At 32.3% G+C, this 19,545-nt stretch overlaps 1 protein-coding gene and 1 long non-coding RNA gene across 3 annotated transcripts in view; one reads left to right on the top strand and one right to left on the bottom strand.

Moving 5' to 3' along the window:
* The window catches only part of LOC106994281 (uncharacterized), a 146,336-nt gene that overhangs the window by 64,607 nt on the left and 62,184 nt on the right, over positions 1-19,545 (top strand). The window contains exon 3 of the long non-coding RNA XR_013407646.1: positions 7,630-7,771. This is a non-coding gene — a long non-coding RNA (uncharacterized LOC106994281). The remainder of the gene's footprint in view (positions 1-7,629; positions 7,772-19,545) is intronic.
* The window catches only part of PCDH17 (protocadherin 17), a 96,996-nt gene that overhangs the window by 54,548 nt on the left and 22,903 nt on the right, over positions 1-19,545 (bottom strand). For both annotated transcript variants that reach the window (XM_077973565.1, NM_001265711.1), the window contains 2 exon segments: positions 6,714-6,772; positions 6,407-6,579 (listed from right to left, as the gene is read on the bottom strand). In XM_077973565.1, coding sequence (XP_077829691.1) covers positions 6,407-6,579; positions 6,714-6,772 — 232 coding nt within the window.

The raw sequence follows: 19,545 nt of genomic DNA, 5'->3' as shown, positions 1-19,545 counted from the left end.
CACAGTCATCACCTTCATGTTCTTGGTTAAGCGGAAGTGGTTTTGTGGCAAGCCAGGTCTCACTAACAGGTGAACAGCAGGTCTCTGTGACAATGGTCTCAGCACGGATTGAGTGGTTAGGTTAAATATTAAAAACTGAAAGAGCCAGTGCCCCTAAACAAAGGCTGGAATGTAACAAAAGTCCATCAAGAGTCTTGAGTAGGCCTTTCCTGGGCCTTAGAACATAACAAGATAACAAAGGAATTCTTAACAGGACAAGTTTGATTAAACAGGTTTTATTGGGGGTCTGAAGAAACTTATCAGACCTCCACAAACAAATTTTATTCGGATGTCTGAAGGAACTTCCCAAACCTCCATGATTTAGCAGGAGACAAGATGAGGGTAATCATCCCTGGCACCCGGACCCACCTAGATTAAGTAAATTTACTGAGACTCCAGAGGAAGGTCTTTAGGACTCTGACCTTAGTTATAGATTAGAAGAAGTTAATCGCTTATGTCTTTGAACAAATGCACACTTACACATAGGCATAAGCTTTGAAGGTTTATAAGCTCTGGAAAACTTTGTGATTGTGACTTAGTCTGGTGATATTTTCTCAGCCTTTTCCTTGTACCCGGTTACAGAAATAAACTCTCTTCTTTCCCAGTTCGTCTGCATCTTGCTGTCGGGCCACAAGAATAAGCGTCTCGACCCTCTCTTTGGCCTGGGAAAAGTTTGGCTGTTGTCTGTTATGGGAAAGTCTGGGAAAGGCCTCGACTCATTAATCGGAAGAGTCAGAACTGCAGTAACCATTCCACAGACTAGAACACAGAAAGAAACAGTTCTACTACTTTTTTATTTAGTGTCAGTTATAAGGAAGATTGTAAAGTAAGTGGTTTATGTTCAACACCTTATACCTCTAGCTCACTAACTTCACACAATCTGAATGTGTGGTTCTACACATTCCTCCCCAGGTGGACATGAGCCTCGACTTCTATTTCCTTGCTATAGCTTTCTTAAATAGTTCCTTCATGGTAAAATACAGGTTGTGGAAAGTTTTTTAATCGGTTTCATTTCCAAACATAATTCGAAATATGATGAAATTTCAGTCGTTATATGGTGAATTAGAAAGGAAGAGTTGAGGGAGTGAAACTCAGAGCCTCCCCCACCTCCACCTCTAGGCAACTGTGAAATTACATAACAAACACTGCTCTCATTTAAACTAGCCTAAGCCTATTTTGATTAAGGTGGCCCCAAGCAAAATACAAGTACTAACTTAAAGAAACAAAAAAATATTTATTAGCTTTACTTTCTGTGATTTTCTAGAATGTTCTCTAGGAAGAAAAAAAAAGTCATCCTTAAGAAAGAAATTTAGTCTTAAAACTGGAATTCACTAAAGCAAACCAAAGATATTTGATATTCCTATTACCGTCAACTTTTCATGGATTTTAAAAATTGGATTTGAATCGGGAATTTCATTATGCAATTTTTTAACTCAATGTAATTTGAGAAGACAGATTTTCTAACAGTAGAGGCAGGAGAAGGAAGCCATAGGATTAAGTAGAAAACTAGAAATTACAAGGCAATTAAATAAAATGAAAAAAATGAGAAAGAATTTGAATGGCAATCCCTGGGAAGCAGAGAAGTCCTTGAATCCAGTCACAGGGGAAGGGACCAACAGCCGGTCACCCAAAAGGGTGATTTTAGAATTGGTTGGCACACAGATTGTCAACAGAATTATCATTCACAATTCTATTCCACTAGCTTCAGGCTTCAAGGAGTTGGTTTCAGTCAATTATAAAGATAGCAGAAGGCTGATCATCCTTGGAAAATTGGGAACTATCACTTAGCCATCATTAAGGAGCTCAGAGAAATTGCTGGTAAGCATTTATAAGGACTGTACATTTATTATTTGAAATCAATGGAGACTACTAAATTTTAGAAAATGCTTATTAAATCTTTTCATGAAGAAAAAGTGATTGCTAACAATCAAAATAATTTACAGGGCTTCTAATGGATAGAAATTCATAGGTATAGTACTTACTTAAAGAAGCTAAAATGTGAATAATATTCCGAGGCTTAAGAAAACATTAGCTTCATAAATTCTTAAAAGAGTTGTATTATTTATAAAACTATATGTGGCTCTTCTTTACAGAACTAATACTATAATTATTTTCATTAGGTTTTGGTATAAATCAGTTTATCTTCTTCCAAAATATAAAATCAGTTAAAAAAATTCAAATATATTTTTCTCAATAGTCCATGGTTTTCTTTTCCCATTTTTAAAATAAACAATAGTTTATTAAGTAACAATACATATTTACCTTTTTTATTAAGTAATATGCTATTATGGTACTATACAACTTCCAAAACATTTGGAATTTTTTAATCTACCTACCTACTGTATTTTATAAAGGACGAAGGGGGGGTATGGAGAAAATCTAATTAACTAATAGAAAACTAGGGCACAAATATGCAATAAAATGGAAATTAGGTACATTCTTTGAATTTTTTTCCATCACACTAAAAGAAAAAATAACCTCTTTCTACTAAAGGGTTTATTAACATTACATCCTTAAAGCTGTCTTCAGCTCTAGTACAGTATATCACACCTTCAATTAGCTGCTGAATTCTTTTAAATTATCTTGCCAAAAGAGTGGGCAATACATTACCTTTGGTATGCATTTGTAATTAAACTAATGGTAACAAAAATACACAAATATCAGGAATGGAGCAAACAGAAAAAATTTCACTGCACAAAACATGAGAAACAAAGTAATATTTGAGCTAATAAAATAAAATCTCAAAAGGCCTAAGTCATTTCCAAAGGAAAACCATTATTAACAAAGAAAGTATTGAAAATGTAAAGATTTTTTTGAAATTGATTTTCATTTCTAAATTAAAGAAATATTTCAATTTAAATATAAAACATTATTTTTCTAAAATGAGATCATTTTAGTTGGAAAATAATCTCATACAAAAATATAAAACATAATATACTACTGAATTTTATTTGAAATCTGTGTAATGCACTGCTACACATTTTTAGTAAGAGAAAATGACTGATAAACACGTCTCCTTTCATTTGGCTCTAGTTTTTTCTCGTAAGAGAAAATTTACTTTTGCTTTTTGGATAATTTTGAAACTATTAAAATTAGGGTTTAATATTTGAAATCTACATGAAATAATGATTTGCATATGGCTGCCATCATCTGTCATCTATAAATAAAGTTATTTATATGTGTGCTTGACTTACTTGTGGAATTGTCTCTCATGATGTTTTTCAAATAGAATAACTAAATATATTGATCAAGACAATAGCTGCTTGCTTCTTTAACATTTTAACATTATTTCTGAGTAAACTACTCATTACATGAATAGTATAAAACATTGTTTGAAAGAGCAGGCTTTGAATATATTTTTTTAAAATTTCTATACTGCCTTCACACTTATAACTATAGAACATTAAAAAACAGTTACTTAATATCTACTGAATGTGAGAGTAACAGTATTTTCCTATCTATAAATGCCATGAAAATTAAATTGGGTGGGTAATATGTTTCAGGTACTGAGCAAAATACAGTAGTTCAATCAATGCATATGAGAGATTCTGATCTTCTCCCCCTTGGTTTGCACACATTAACTCAAGTTTTTACTTACTGTTTGATGTTTATTCAATATCTTCTTATAGCAATGAGTCAAAATGGTTATTTGAGCAAACTCTCCCATTTGGAGACAAGGTTGTGTAGAAAATAGAAAAGTTAGAGCCATATGCAAACCTAGGATTAAATTCCAACCTGCTGTTCCAGTTAATAAACTTCAAGTTAGCTTATTTTTATATGTAAGATAAAAATAAAAACTTTTTAGAGTTTGTAGGTTAAACAAGCTAATGTTGAAATTATTTGCACTGTTTATGGTAAGTGGTAAGAACTCAATAGATTGCAGTCCCCTCCTCTAAATCTAGATGAACAGATACAAGCATAGATACTTGAAAGACAGACAGACTGACGGATAAAATAGTTGACATAGACAATGAAGATAGATAAAGAGATATACAGATGAGAAGTAGAGAAATATAGGAGGATAGAGGACACAGAAAGATGAGAGGAGAGAAAGCAAAGGAGGGGAATATGAAGAGGGAGAAGGGGAGAAAGAGAGAGAGAGTGATCGCCCATCTGTAATTAGTTACATATGATTACTTAAAGGCAGACTCTAAGTAAAATTCAGTTTTGACATTTCTGAATAATCTAAAGTTTCCTTTCATATTCAAAGCACTTAATAGATATTTATTAAATGAATGAATAAATCAAATCAATGGATCAAATATTATTTGTGAAATATTATTTTAACTAACTTTAAATATCATGCTTTAAAGTCAAAGCCAGTCTTTTACACATAATTCAAATAGATTATTTAAGTGTATCTTCTAGATTTATAATAATTTTCCTGTATTTACTAATAGGAATGTATGGAAGCTTCTTACTTTACAAGAGATATTTCTAATAGGCATTCTTACTCTTAGACTAGCAATTATTTCCTGTGCAATATTAATTAAAATTTATGCCATTTTTGGCATTCTTTTAATAATAATAGCCACCTTCCCTAGGCTTCAATTTTCAATATCAAAATTGAAAAAAGAGCTTTTTAGTATAAATTGCGTTTTCATACATAATAAACAAGACTGCTTCCTTTCTCTATGAGAGAATACACACAAAATTCACTCCTATCAAATGCATTTCTAAGTTAGTGGTTGGCAAGGAATTAAACAGTTAATGTGAACAGCAGTTTTTTGTTGTTGCTTTTTTTGTTGGTTTGCTCATTTTTTAAAAAGTTAACAGAGTTTCTCATAAAGATACAATAAACTGTTTACTTACTTTAGGCATTTTCATAAGTAGTAGCCAATCAATTATCTATCAATCATTTTATGTGTCATGCACATAGATGGGTCTATTTCATGCTGTGTATTTACATATCAAGTTTCAACAACCCATTATTGAAAATGTATCTCAAAGATTCATATATTTTATAAAATCACAGAGCTATAACCCATCATGACCATTTAAGTCACGTCGAGTAAACATACAAATTTTCAGAAAATGGGAATAATAAATAAGGATTCGCATTGCTTTTGTTAAAAATATTTTTAAAACAGTATTGCACTATTAACACAGAAAGTTGCTATGGTAAAAGATCATGAAAAAAGTAATCGGTCTAGCAATTGTTACTTTGTAAACACCTTTTTCTGAGGTCAACCTTAAAATAAATTCAGCATAATTATATTTAGTCCAAAAATATTAATATATATTTAAACTGAATATATATTTTGTTTTAAATATATATGTATATATAAACATATACGTATATACTTATATATATGGTATATTAATATTTGCATTAAACATTTTAATATGACTAGAAAACTTAACACTGTATCTGTTGAGGTATATATGATAGAACAGGCTGCCCTACAGGCAAAAATTTACTTTCTATAAATAATTAATCAATAAATGACTTAGAGGTTAGGTTCACATATTTTAAAGGTAGTTTCTCATTCAAAGCAACTGAAATAATATGTGTAAATATATTTAAATACTACTAATATTATGAAGACTATTACTATATCAACTAGTCTAGTGCACTAGTAATTGTAAAATCTAATTTATACTACAGTTCTTCTCATTTTCACAATAGGACATAAAAAACCTATTCACAGTTTTTAGTCTTACACATAAGAGTAGCTTAATTTACTTTGGATGAATCATTAGCAAACATTTTATTGTATTTAAAACAACAAAAGCATTAAAATTAATAAAAAGTGATATGAGACCAATAAATTAGAGATAAAATTTTACAAAAATATATGCATTTATTAAGACACATTGTTTTATTATCCATTTCATATCCATGAAGTCTTAGATGTAAATTAAAAGAAAGGCAAAACTCCAGTTTACCTATGACTCTTGAAAAACTATTTTGAAGCTAAAATCCAAACAAAAAATAAATCAACAAACACTGCTAAGAGCTATAAAATTCCAGTGATTTCATTTTACCTAAAAAGTGTTGAATTTACTAATTTTTATACTGTAAATTCATAAATATACATATCTAGCTAATAAACGCCATATTTTCCCTGTTAGTATAACTCCAAATAGGAAAGGGTAGGAAATGTCTATGAAATAAGAACAATCAAGTGACTTTGGTCAAGTTCTTATTTTAGGATTAATGAATGATACTCAGGGCCCTCCTTTTTCATTTTTGACTGTGTTATTCAATGGTTGCTTTTTGTCTGGGGCAACCTCAAGTTTTGCTGTTTCTTTGCTATATTATCAATGGTCCATTCCACTGTGATAAACTGCAACTCTAGATCTAACAGGTTTATAATGACTGCTTAGGCTTTACACTTTGTAAGCATTGGAAGACTTCACTCACCTTGTTCAAGTGGTTGGCTTTTAGTTGAAGTAGTTTTCATCTTGAGTGCCTCCCTAACAGACATGTCACAGCAGGAGCCTTTGTTAGTGTCTTGGTCACTGTCAGCCTGATCACTGTCCCCGTGCCCACTGTCTCTCAGGCTGGCTCTTTCTGGGTCCTTAAACGTGGAGCTACTGAAATACATATAAAGAAAAAGAAGAGAAACTGTTGTCTCTACTAGTTTGAATCTGAAGTGTAGTCTCTTGCAAAGCAATTTTGACACGAATGCAAATGGGGAAGCTGAGAAAAGTTATTTAATAGGCCTTACCTTTGAACAAACTGCTGCCTGCTGCCCATGTAATTGGGCTCTGCGGGAAAATTGTCTGTCTGTGAAAGAGAAGGAAAAAAATACGTATAGTTGTACACTGGACAAATCTCCTGCAGAGCAACAAGATTTCCTAGTGGAAAAATGATTAATAATTCAAAAATTCCCTTAATCTTCAGATTTGTACATTTTAATTAAATTGGAAATTGCTGACATGTAATTATGTACTCAGAACAATTAAATGATTCCGGTCCACAAATTACCTGTTAAAGTAAACAATGAGCCTGTCATAACTGGCATTCTCTTTCAGTACCAGGATGGATAACACTGTCTGTGTTGTTTCATTACTTAGATATTAAGATCGAATATTTGTGGGAGGAGTGGGAAAATGACCTAATTTCTCCATATTAAAAGTGTGAATTATTTAATAATACTCATTTTTAAACATAATTACATCATCTGCTGGGATTCTATGCCTTTCTCGATGTAATATCATTTAAAGTCATTCACTCCTCAATTAAGAGATGCAGGGCCTTTCCTTCAAATTTTGCCAGTAATGGATACAAGCATATCACATATGGTTGAACTCATAGCTATAATTCATTCTCAGCTACAACCCAACTATGGAAATTATATGCAAACAATCCAGTGAAAATGGATTTCTGTTTTACTTCCTAGTTATCGAAAACAAAACAAAACAAAAATAAGAGAGAAAAAATTGTTACTTAAGACGTAAAGACATTGAGAAAGCAGGCTTGCTTTTGCGGTTGTTTTTACTGCTTCCAAACTGACATGGAGGTCTGCCAAAAAGAACTGAATTCTCCTTGTATCATGGAACAGAGTCTTTTGGGAGAAAGAGACTGGATCTTTCATAGATTTCCCTATACTGTACATTCATACACATTACTTCTTCTTGCAGCTGACTCAGTGACAAAGCATCTACTGTTTTCTGCATCACCTCATATTATACTCTGAAGCAGCTATGGCTTCCTACAAGATCATCCAGCATACAAGTGTCAGTGACACGGGGATCATACAAATAATGAAGCAGAGGGCCCAAGGTAAGACTTAATGTAGTGCAATATGTGCTTTCCTTATGAATAAGGCTAATTTAAAATAAGATACTCTTTTTTTTTTTTATTCTTCACATATAATAATATAAAGCATTTGGCTTTGTGAGCAATTACTGAAAAAAGAAAAAGACATGTTAAGAATGATAGTTTAAAGTATTGGTAAGTAGTATAAAGTATTGATATCATTAAAGAATGATAGTTTAAAGTATTATGTGAGTTTCATTGTCAAGTTTGGGGACAGAACCCCCACCTCCCAAATTTCTTAATATATAACCTTGTTTGGTTTGTCCAAATGACCTTTATCAAAGTACATGCAAAGATGAAGTGAAGTATTGGAAGACTTCACTCACCGGCATCTCGAAGTACATGCAAAGATGAAGTGAAAAGGGTGAATTCATTGCTCACTCCTAACCATCTTTTACTAGCAGTTGGTAGCAGACACTTTCCGTTAATGTATTGTATTAATTTCTAGATTCAGTGAAGCACCTTACTTCTTGTTTCCATAATGACAAAATATCAGTTTTTAAGGATAACTTGTTTTTCTAGCAAAGTTAATAGCAGGAGTCAACACCAGTGGCAAAAATGTTTGCAAAAATATTTTGAAAAATTTTTAAACTATATTAGTCACTTCACATTTTTAACTTAATAAAAACTAGTTCGTCCTTTGAATTGATCAAACACATGTATCTAATCCACTATTACTGTCAGTTGAAAACTAAATATTAGTGTTTTAGAACACTTCAAGACAACAAAATCCGGGTTATTACAGAGACAATAAAACGTAATGTGAAATCAGAAACTCTAGTTATAAGCACTATTATAAGTAGTCTTGTGATTTTAATGGTTTTAATTAAGTGGAACCTCATAGCATGTGGATACCTATTCGTTTAGACACAAGGAAATAGTCTGGGGAAACTTTCTTTTCTCTAGATACTGTCCTGATAGGAACAGTATCTAGAAATGTTTGCATATTATTAAAGTTCTAAACGTTTCTAATTAAATAAGAAACTTAAGCTAAGAAATGAAATCATATTTCAATTGAATGAAGAACTATGAAAATTACATGTACACACACATGTATTCATGCATGAGAATTTGATAAACTCTGGGCAATGGTACTGCTGCCAAATATTGGTCTGATGAAGATAAAAAAACAAGAGGAAGGGAGAAAAGAAGGGTGTTTGGGAGAGAACAAAAGAAAATGGAAAGTCAAAGAAAGGCCAGGTGGGGTGTCTCACACCAGTAATCACAGTACTTTGGGAGGTGGAGGCAGGAGGATCACTTGAGTTCAGGAGTTCGAGACCAGCCCTGTCAACGTATTGAGACCCCATCTCGATAAAAATAATAAGAAAATTAGCCAGGTGTGGTGGTGCCCACATGTAGTCCCAGCTGCTCAGGAGGCTGAGATGGAGAATCACTTGAGCCCAGGATGTCGAGGCTACAGTGAGCTGTAACAGTATCACTGCACTCCAGCCTGGGCAACCTATCTCAAAAACAAAAATAAACAAACAAACAGAAATCTGAGGAACAGCAAGAGAAAAGTACAGCGAAAGAAAGTGGGAGAGAGAAACGAAAAGATACATAGAGGAGGAAGCAGGGTGAGAGGAGTGAAAAGAAATGTAGAAAAAAGAAGTTGGTTTCTAATTATAGAATTTCACAAAGTACAGTTTTAAAAGTTTGCAATTCAATCACTAGTAAAGTATCAGAAGTTTACTAATAATGTCTGAACTCAACGATTAAAGTAGATAGGAACATGAGAGATTGTGTGTGTGTATTATTATCATAATGTAATAGCCATTTGGCCTTTAACAAACATATAACTAATTCACTATATTTTCATTATCTAGACTCCAAAGGTGTTTGAAAATTCATTTAAAATAATCTGAATATCAAATAACAGTATTTACATATAAAAATGAAAAATATAGAAAAAAAATGTGTATGACGGCATCATTTAATTAGACGTGTAAGAGCATTCAGACATTTTACAACACTATGCTCTAAAAATTGAGTTTTACCTTTTCCATTTATAATTCATAAATTTTAAGTCTCGGAAGGGGTAGAATTTGAGGTCAGACATTTGTACATTTAGGGCTCAGTAAAGTAATTACATGAATATCTACAATGCTTGAAAAACCTTATCTTTCATGCAAGCTAATCACCATTTTTTTCTCTTCAAACTCAACTTGAACACAGTGACTTTTATATGATAAACATATAAACATGATAATTTGTTTATCATTAAAAATATCACATGTACCTACAATTGGTGGGTAGTTACATAAATGTTTTCAAGTAGATATTTTAAAAACTTTATGTTAATCTATTTAAAAATCCACAAAAATCAATAATAAATGAGACAAAAGTTATCTTCTTAAAAAAAGTGATTATTTGCTCATAACAAAACCGATGTGAACTAACATACTGAATGTACCCTCTTATTTTTTTATTTTCTTTTTTTGTGTGTGTTAAAGTTAATAAAAATTTAGATATTCTTTACTTTCCTTTGTGCAGAAATTAAACAAGAAAATAAACAAGTGAGCAAGCAAGCAAACACTTAAGTTGGATAAAGTTTGCAGAATATGAATTCTTTGATTATTTGTCTTTTTTCTTTACTAGCAATCAGCGAACTGTGGTACATTTATAAATGATATTAAAAATCAACATTTTTATCAGCAGTATTCAGTAACAAACTATTCCTAAGGATATGCAATCTTCTACAACTTGCTATCTGATCCAAATTCTGAAAGAAATTACTGTAATTTTAAAAAAATCTTGTCTGAAAAAGGTCAAAAGACAATATGTAGTGAAACTGAGTCATACTGGCTGAAACTAGGAAAGCTCTCTATTTATGGAAGTAGGTTATTTTGATATGGCATGTCCTTAAGTTCATCTGAGAGGAGTAAAAGCAATACACTTACAATAGCTCCTATCAATTAATTATTTAACAAATTTTTAAAAAAATGTATAGGATCTGTATGCTGAATATTATTAAAAAATGAAATAAATTTAAAGGACCTAAATAAATGGAGAGATATATGTTTATGGATTGGAAGGCAATTTGGATCCCCAAATAATGTATGCATGTAACATAATTTCATGCAATTCTCAGCAAAATTTTCTGTGTACTTAAACAAGATGATTCTTCAATTAATATATGATAGGAGATGAACTATAATACCCAAAACAATTTTTCAAAAGATAAATCAATTTCTGAGGAAATTACACTACTCCCTTTCAAGACTTACTGTTGGGCCCAGCATGGTGGCTCATGCCTGTAATCCTAGTACTTTGGGAGGTCAAGGTGGGTGGATCACTTGAGGCCAGGAGTTCAAGACCAGCCTGGTCAACATGGCGAAAAACCCTTTGTCTACTAAAGAAAAATACAAAAATTAGCTGGGTTTCAAGGCGCATGCCTGTAATCTCAGCTACTTTGGTGGCGGAGGCATGAGAATCGCTTGGATCCAGGAGGCGGAAATTGCAAGAGCTGAGATCTCACCACTGCACTCCAGATTGAGCAACAGAGTGAGACTCTACCTCCAAAACAACAACAACAAAAACACTTACTATCGAAGCCACACTTATGAAGACTGCAGCATTGCCAAACGAATGAATACACACAACAGTGGAACAGAAAACTGTCCAGAAGCAGACCCACACAAATATGAAGAGTTGCTTTTTGACAAAGTTGAAAAGACAATTCAATATATATTTCAGTAGAAATAAACCTTGATCTATACCTTACACATTAGACACACACACACACACTCTCTCTCTTTTTTTCTTTCTCTCTCTTTCTCTCCTTGAAACACAGAACATAGACCTAAACGCAAGTAGTAAAACTAAAAATATTTAGTAGAAAACTTAGCAGAAAATCTTTGTGACAGGGCACTGTACAGTTGTTAGACAATATCAAAGCATGACCCACAGAAGAAAAAGTTGGACTTTATGAAATTAGAAATGCTGGTTTTGCAAAGACAATGTTAAGAGAATTTAAAAATAAGTTACAACCCTTGAGAGAACATCTGTAATGTTGTATGCAGACTGTATAAAGAACAGTCAAAACTAAACTAAGAAAAAGAAAACACTTGAAAGGCTTAACACTAAATCATATGGAATATATTGATGACACAAAAGCACATGAAGAGATATTTACTATAATCTGCAATTAGGAAAATGAAAAAATCACAATTATAATAAAATCACACTATATATTTATTATATTACATGAAATTTTAAAACTTAACAATACTAATGCTGATGAAGATGTGGAACAACTGGAATTCTCATACATTTAGATGAAAATGCAAAGTGGTACAGCTACCCTGGAAAACAACCTGGCCATTTCTTATGTCAAACATAAATCTATCATATGACCCAGCAATCCTACTTCTAGGGACATGCCCTAAAAAAATGAAAACTATGTTCACACAAAATTCTGTATGTTTGCCCCAAACTGGAATCAGCCTAGGTATCTTTCAAAAGGTGAACAGACAGACCATCATACATATTCATACATATGTATAATAAAATACCGTTTAGCAATGAAAAAATGGACTACTGTTGGAACAACCCAAATGAATCTCAAAACCTTTATGTTGAGTGAAAAAAGTCAATCTTTAAAAATTGCCTACTGTATCATTCGATTTATAAGACTAGTCATTAAAAAAAAAGCAAAGCTATTATGCCACAGAACAAATCCGTGGTTGCTAGGGGTTAAAGGTGAGGGAAGGTATGATAGAGAGAGAGAAAGCATAAGGAAGCTTTTAAAGTGATTGAACTGTTCAGTATCTTGCTTGTTTCATGAAACTACACATGTATGAACATTCATAGAACTATACACCTCAAAAAAAGTTCACATTACTGTAACTAATTTTAAAAGCAAATGGTAACACCAAAATATACCTAATGTGCTTTCTGCATCACATATATGCTGAGGATTCTTCTGTCTGAGAAAATAATTATAATGCAAGTTTTTTTTTGAATATTTTCAACAAAGAGAGTTTCTGAACTTGTCTTTTAAAATGACACTGAGTCAATTTGTAAAACCTATGTAAAAATTTAATATTTATTTGGACAGAACACAAATGAATTTGGATATAAATATCTACTTAATCACACCAGCAAATCCAAGCAACAGATACATAGCTCAAATTTTATCCAATTTTATTTTTTGAGACAGGGTCTCACTTTGTCATCAGGCTGGAGTGCAGTGGCGTGATCGTGGCTCACTGCAGCCTGGACCTCCCAGGTTCAAACGATCTTCCTGCCTCAGCCGCGCAAGTCACTGGAACTACAGGGGTGCGCCAACATGCCAGCATGTTTTTTTTTTTTTTTTTTTTTTTTTTTTTTTTTTTCAGTAGAGACAGGGTTTTGCCAAGTTGCCCTGGTCTCGAACTCGAACTCATCAGCTCAAAAGATCCACCCGACTCGGCCTTCCAAAGTGCTAAGATTACAGGCATAAGCCACTGAACCCAGCCTTCAAATTTTATTTCCTCCAAAGAATTTTTTTTCTTGTGTGCATCTCTGATTTACCCAGCCATAAAATAAATACTTTATATAAAAACTTCAAACTGAACTTGTTGCAAAGTAGTAGCTTCTCTTTTGAACACAGAAAAGAAACATGGCTAGATCATGGAGGACTGGGCTCTGTCTTCAAAACTGGTAAATTCTTTTAATTTTCAAAATGGCTCATAAAACTGTTTCTACCTTTAGAAGTAAGTTAATACCATACTTTGTAAAAACTCAAAAGACATGTAATACAAAATGATTAGCCTCTGAAATGTACCAAAATATATGCAAAATATTGTCAAAATAATTTTACAATTTTGGCAGCAAAATTAAGATAATATAAGAGTATCCAAAATATGGGATTTTAAGTTTATATGAGACAATGTATGCAAATTTCAAGTTTATAATACAATTCTCATTATAAGTTTTTAATTTTTAAATTGTACAGCACTGTAATGATATGAAATAATGGTAACTGGATGAGTATATGGTAAATTTTAATACAACACTTGGATTTCTATAAAGTTAGACACCTGTGGGATGAGAAAAATAAAGACCTCATCATTTTGAGTCTAATTTCTAGTGAATTTCTAAGAAAAATATCAGAATACTAGTCTTCAAATGTATCCCTGCAAAAGGAAGAGAAGAATAATGTGAGCAGCAGGGAACTATTCTACGGTCAGTTTTTCACCATCAAATATACCATTTAAGCAAATGCTGTTAGAATTCAATCTGAGATTAATTTACATACTCTAATAATCATACATGGGTGTGTGTGTGTGTGTGTGTGTGTGTATACACACACCCATTATAGATAGAGTCATGAGATATTCAGGAAATTTCCTATGAAGGGAACAATTCTGACACACCATAGAACTCTGACACTTCCAGAATGATTGGTGCGAGGACATAGGAGGCAATGGATTATAAACTGCTAGCATTCTTTTGTACTTTCAGTAGAGGTGGAAGCTGAGGCAGGAGAATCACTTGCACCCAGGAGGCGGAGGCTGAGGTGAGCAGAGATTGCACCATTGCACTCCAGCCTGGGTGACAGAGCAAGAATCTGTCTCAAAACAAAACAAAACAAACAAACAAAAAACCCCTGCTAGCATTCTTGAAGTCCTCTTGGGTTTCTCTCTTTCTTTACCAAACTGGAGACCTTTAAGTCAGAGTCTACTACTCAGCCCAGTGGATGCATTCATTTCACAGATGTACATTTAGCTCAGAACATAGGCAGTACCAAATCCAGCATCAACAATGTAAAATTCACAATATCTGAGATTCAATCAGGAATTACAGGGCATGCAATAAACCAGGAAAATATAACCTAGACCTGGGAGAAAAATCAATAAAAACAGACCCAGGGATGAGAGATGATGGGATTAACTAATAGGACCTTAAAAATCTATCAGAAATATTAAAAATATGTTCAGGAATGTAAAAGCAGGACATGGAGAGTGTCTCCTTAAATCTCGTGCCTTAACTACCTCCCTTGCCTCACGTTAATTTTGATCCTGAAGGAGAGAAATAGAAGATATAAAGAAGATTCATAAGAAACATCTAAAAATAAAAGCTGTAGTATTTTAAAGTAAAAATACACTGGATGGGACTGGCAGCAGATAGAGACTAAGGAAGAAAAGATGTAGCATTTGTTCAGCAAGTTATAGAAACATTTGTCTCAATAATCTAAATAGATAATACTTAAATTTTTTTTGCATTATCTGTATAAGCTTTATATGTTTGTATAACATTATTTTTATACATTTTAAATATACTATAAAGACAAAAAAAAACAAAGTGATCTTCCACTGTATGAAATATAAACATGAAGACATTTTTAATTCTAGATGTATTAATCTAGAATAAATGTAAGTAGGTCTTTGACTTTTTGAAGTCATTAAGAGAGCAACTCATCTCTTAACATCTAATTTGGGGTTGGATGTGTAGTGAACAGAACAACATTTTGTCTAAAAGTAAATGGTTCTAGACATAGCGTTCAATTGTATAATTATAAATTCAGTAAAATTTATATTTTCAGTGTTTTCCTAATCCAGGGGTACAGAGACATAAAATTTTGAAAAATCCCTTTGAATTAGGGACAGAGTTTGTTTGTCTACCTTGATACCATTGCGTTGAAAACCAAACAAAACAAGTTTTTGCCTTAATTCAAAGCCACTGCTTTTCACATTTATAACAAGCATTCTGTTTGCAGTAGACTGAACACAAGGGAGTGTTAAGAGGTGAATAATTCACTGTAAGCCTTTTCATACCGACATTGCTTCTGATAGCTTTGCCTTCCACAGAATATATGGTGTGGTTCTTTCTACATTGCTGAAGTAGGCAACAGCATTTTAAGCCACCACTTATAAAGTTATCTGACAGCACCTATGGCTGTGGAATTTTTAAAGTGCATGAAGTATGGCAATAACTGTATTTATCAGTGGTTTTCAAAATAATACATTTTATACAAGTATAGTGTGGTTGACATTTGTGTTTTGCTACTAAAGGCATAATAAAAACATAGGGTATTCTTACAATATTGAGCAAAAACCAGCATTCCTTTAAATTAAAAATGAGAGGACAGGAACAGCCACATCCTGTAAGCAAGAATTTTAAGTCTGCTGCTCAATGAGGATGACTTAGATTTTTTTTCTTAAAGTAATCTGGGTATATATTAAGATCTCTCGCAAATGCTAACTCTTTGAAATGACATTGATAACTTTAATAATAACTGATGTGCCAGCATTTAATTATGTAATTTATGAATCTTGAAAAAAGTTATCTTTGACAAGAACAAAGAAAACTGAGATTATCAAAAGGTAAGATGAGCCCTATTTGTTATCTGTGAAAGCACATAAAATAGACACTGCCATACATTCCCTTTATATATTTGCTGCATTGTGAATCCCAGGGCCAACTGAGATGCCACTAAATGCTGGATGTGCCATGAGGGCAGAAATTAAAACATACTTAAAGACTGCTAACTCCAACATCCTCAAATCACCCATTCTCTTCAGTGTTGTCAGGCTCTTCATCTCAGCCCTATTCAAAACTTTGTCTTCCCTTTTTATTCCAGTGGCAGTGTAGGAGTAAATTTGAAGTTCTTTTCTTTTCTGTTTTTTGCTATCTCTCAGCCAGACTTATCTCTGGAGACATTCCTCTGCTTTCTTCCTCCCGTGCTCTTTTTCCATCTCTATTAAGAATACTGAAGATTTTTCTCACTGAAAGAAATATCTAAAACTGGATTCTCTGCAATTGGGTCCCCAGGACTAAGAATTCAAAAGTTATATGTGGCCAGTGAAAATTCATTACATTTCTGAAATAGCTTCTTCTAATATTCTCGGCATATAAAGACAAAGGAAGAGAATAAAGAAAGGAAGATAAATTGGTGATATTACTTATTATCGCTAAGAATTCTGAGTCTTTTGGTAGATAAATTTTCTTAAAGTTAGATGTAATTAAATTTAAGAAACCTGCTAACAAGCAAAAATAAATTTTTACAAATTAAATTTTTATGATCAAGCTGGTTTTTAGTCTAATTTATTTAACTACTACGGGCATGCTTGGAAACGATAATGCACTGGGTCTAAATGCATGTTTATAATGTCACTAGTTAAATTCTGCACTGGGAGATTTGGAGTATAGTGTCTTGTATTAGGATCTAGAAAACAGTATTACTGTAGTGATGTTTATTATTCATTCTTCTCAATTGCCTTAGGAGATAAAGTGGTGGCATTGTTTGCATTCTTTTTTCAAACAAAGAAACGGCGGCTAAGTGACTTTCATAGATTTGTCCATCATATACCCAATTTATTATAGAACAACCACACTTGCCAGAGCCTGCCAGCGCCAGCCGGTTGCTGTACTGCCTCTCTGAGATAATGGAGAAAAATAATGAACCATTCCAATATTTTTGGAAATAAATTAATGAGAAATTAATGTAACTTTCCTTGAAAATATTTTTTTACTATTACTGTTACATAATAAATAAAACTAGAACTGCTATTACCCTTAATACCAAGATGGTTCTTTGAAAGAATCTGTGCTTCTACATTTCTATACCCTCATGTTATTGTTTCAATGTGCTGAACTTTATATATAACTCTGATAACTATATTTTTCTTAGATCAATAACATTAAAAGGCAATCATGGCCATTTATTATCAAATACTCTAATGCATGCAGTAGGTTTAATCATATGACTACTTACCATCATTATATTCATATAAATTGTCAAACTAGGCACCTATAAATACCTACCTTTTAAAATGCAAAATAAATTTAATATGTTACACTTATTCAATCATTATGTAAAATTCCCAGACCAAAAAAAAATAACTAATTTAAAAGTTGATCCAAACATATAACAGACTACAAGTCTGTTACATATTTCCATCAATTTATTTTTTCACAATACACTAAAATAGGAAACTTTATGAATACAATAATTTTGGTAAACAAAATTCACCTTTCTCACACCTCAAAATATTAAATCATCAATTAGAAGATAAATCAATTATTATTTAGATAATGTTACCTTTGACAAATGAAATAAAAAATATCAACAAATTTAGCTTTCTGATTGCTTTTCATCATTCTTTCAAACTATCACCTTTGTAGGTGCATTTTAACTCCTAAAAGAAAACACAAAATAAAACAAAAGAAGTTCAAGATGAAAAGGACTGACACAATGCCTATTGTTTTTCTTTTAACTCTTGATAGGCATTAAAAAAATTTACTTTTTTGTAACTATAAACAAGTCAGTCCAGTAGCTAATCAACCAATATATTTTATAATAATTAATAAATAGTTTGGGTAAATTTTGAAATCACCAACCTTCTACATAGGCTTCAAAGATAATTTACCAATGGCATCCAAAAACATAATGAAAGACAACCTCTGACATGATCATTACATAGGAAAAGATATTCCCAAATTTGAAGAGAAAAATAATTATTAATCAAATTAATCAGTATTAGATTTCTACGATATTTATCATTTTCTCTCTGAAATTTAAGAATATATACCACATTTAAAATGTATGACACAATGGAAATAGTCTACTTTAGGTAGGCATTTATACCTCAAATTAAAATAAAGTGTCTTTACTAGTGTCAACATACTTTTAATTAGCCATTAGCACAAAATGAAGTGAAATCTCTGTACTCTTTATCAGACTGTCACATAATATCGAATTCAAGAATCTCCAATTTGTTCTTTGCTTAAAGATTTTAATTTCAAGAATTTTCTCCTCTAGTGAAACAAGCAATCTTACTTAATGACAATCAGTTCATGAGACAATATGTCTGCATTCTTCTATATCTAGTTTTAAAGTAACAATCCTTTTGGTTTTTTAGAATCCTTTTATAATCAACATGGTGCAATTTTTACAGGCACACACACATAAATGAAAAAAAAAACTTAAGAAATATTGATAACAGTCATGCTTTACAACAATGGTTGTCTCATGGCCCATCATCTGTTTTTGAAAATAAAGTTTTATTGGAACTCAGCCATGTCCCATTCATTTGCATGTTTTCTATGGCTGCCTTCCTTCTTCAATGGCAGAGTAAAGTATTTGTGACAGAGACTTTCATGAACCACAAACTTTAAAATATTTACTATCTGGCCCTTAACAGAAAAAGTTGTTGACTCCTTACTTAGAAAATCTAGGTATAGGTTCTTAACCATATAATTAAAATTTTTACTCTGCACATTCCTGTAGATAAAATATTAAAGATGAATTTTTATGCATGCACAATGCTTAATTAGGTCATAGTTTAGAAAAAACACAAATCGTTTTCTTTCTCTATAGGACGCAGACCTCCCTTACAGGATGTACATATGGAAAGCACCTGATTGAAAAACTGTCCACATTTCTTTTAAGTGGATTTCAGTGTTAGGTTATTTGCAGCATGTTTATATTCAATTCCAAACTACTTAAAACTGCGGAAACAGTACCACCACGGGAACACCTGAAAACAAAATGCACTTCAACCCATGAAGCTTCCTGAAGCACATTGTAAATTCCTCTAGAGTGTACTTAGGATAAGAGTAAATACTGGTTCTTTCCAGCAACATTGCTCTTCAGCTCTTGGTTACTTCAAATAACTCACCCTTATACCCAGAACTTATTCCTTTGTATCGCATACTTCCTCACCTATTTTATAGGATGATCTCACCACTATATTACAACACCTTCAAATCCCTTTCCTTTTAACCTCACCTCTATAGATCCATTATAATTATTT

This window comes from Macaca mulatta, chromosome 17, assembly GCF_049350105.2.
Source record: "Macaca mulatta isolate MMU2019108-1 chromosome 17, T2T-MMU8v2.0, whole genome shotgun sequence".
Taxonomy (NCBI): Eukaryota; Metazoa; Chordata; class Mammalia; order Primates; family Cercopithecidae; genus Macaca; species Macaca mulatta.
The sequence above is the reverse complement of the archived record's forward strand: the minus strand, read 5'-3'. Positions and strand labels throughout refer to the sequence as shown.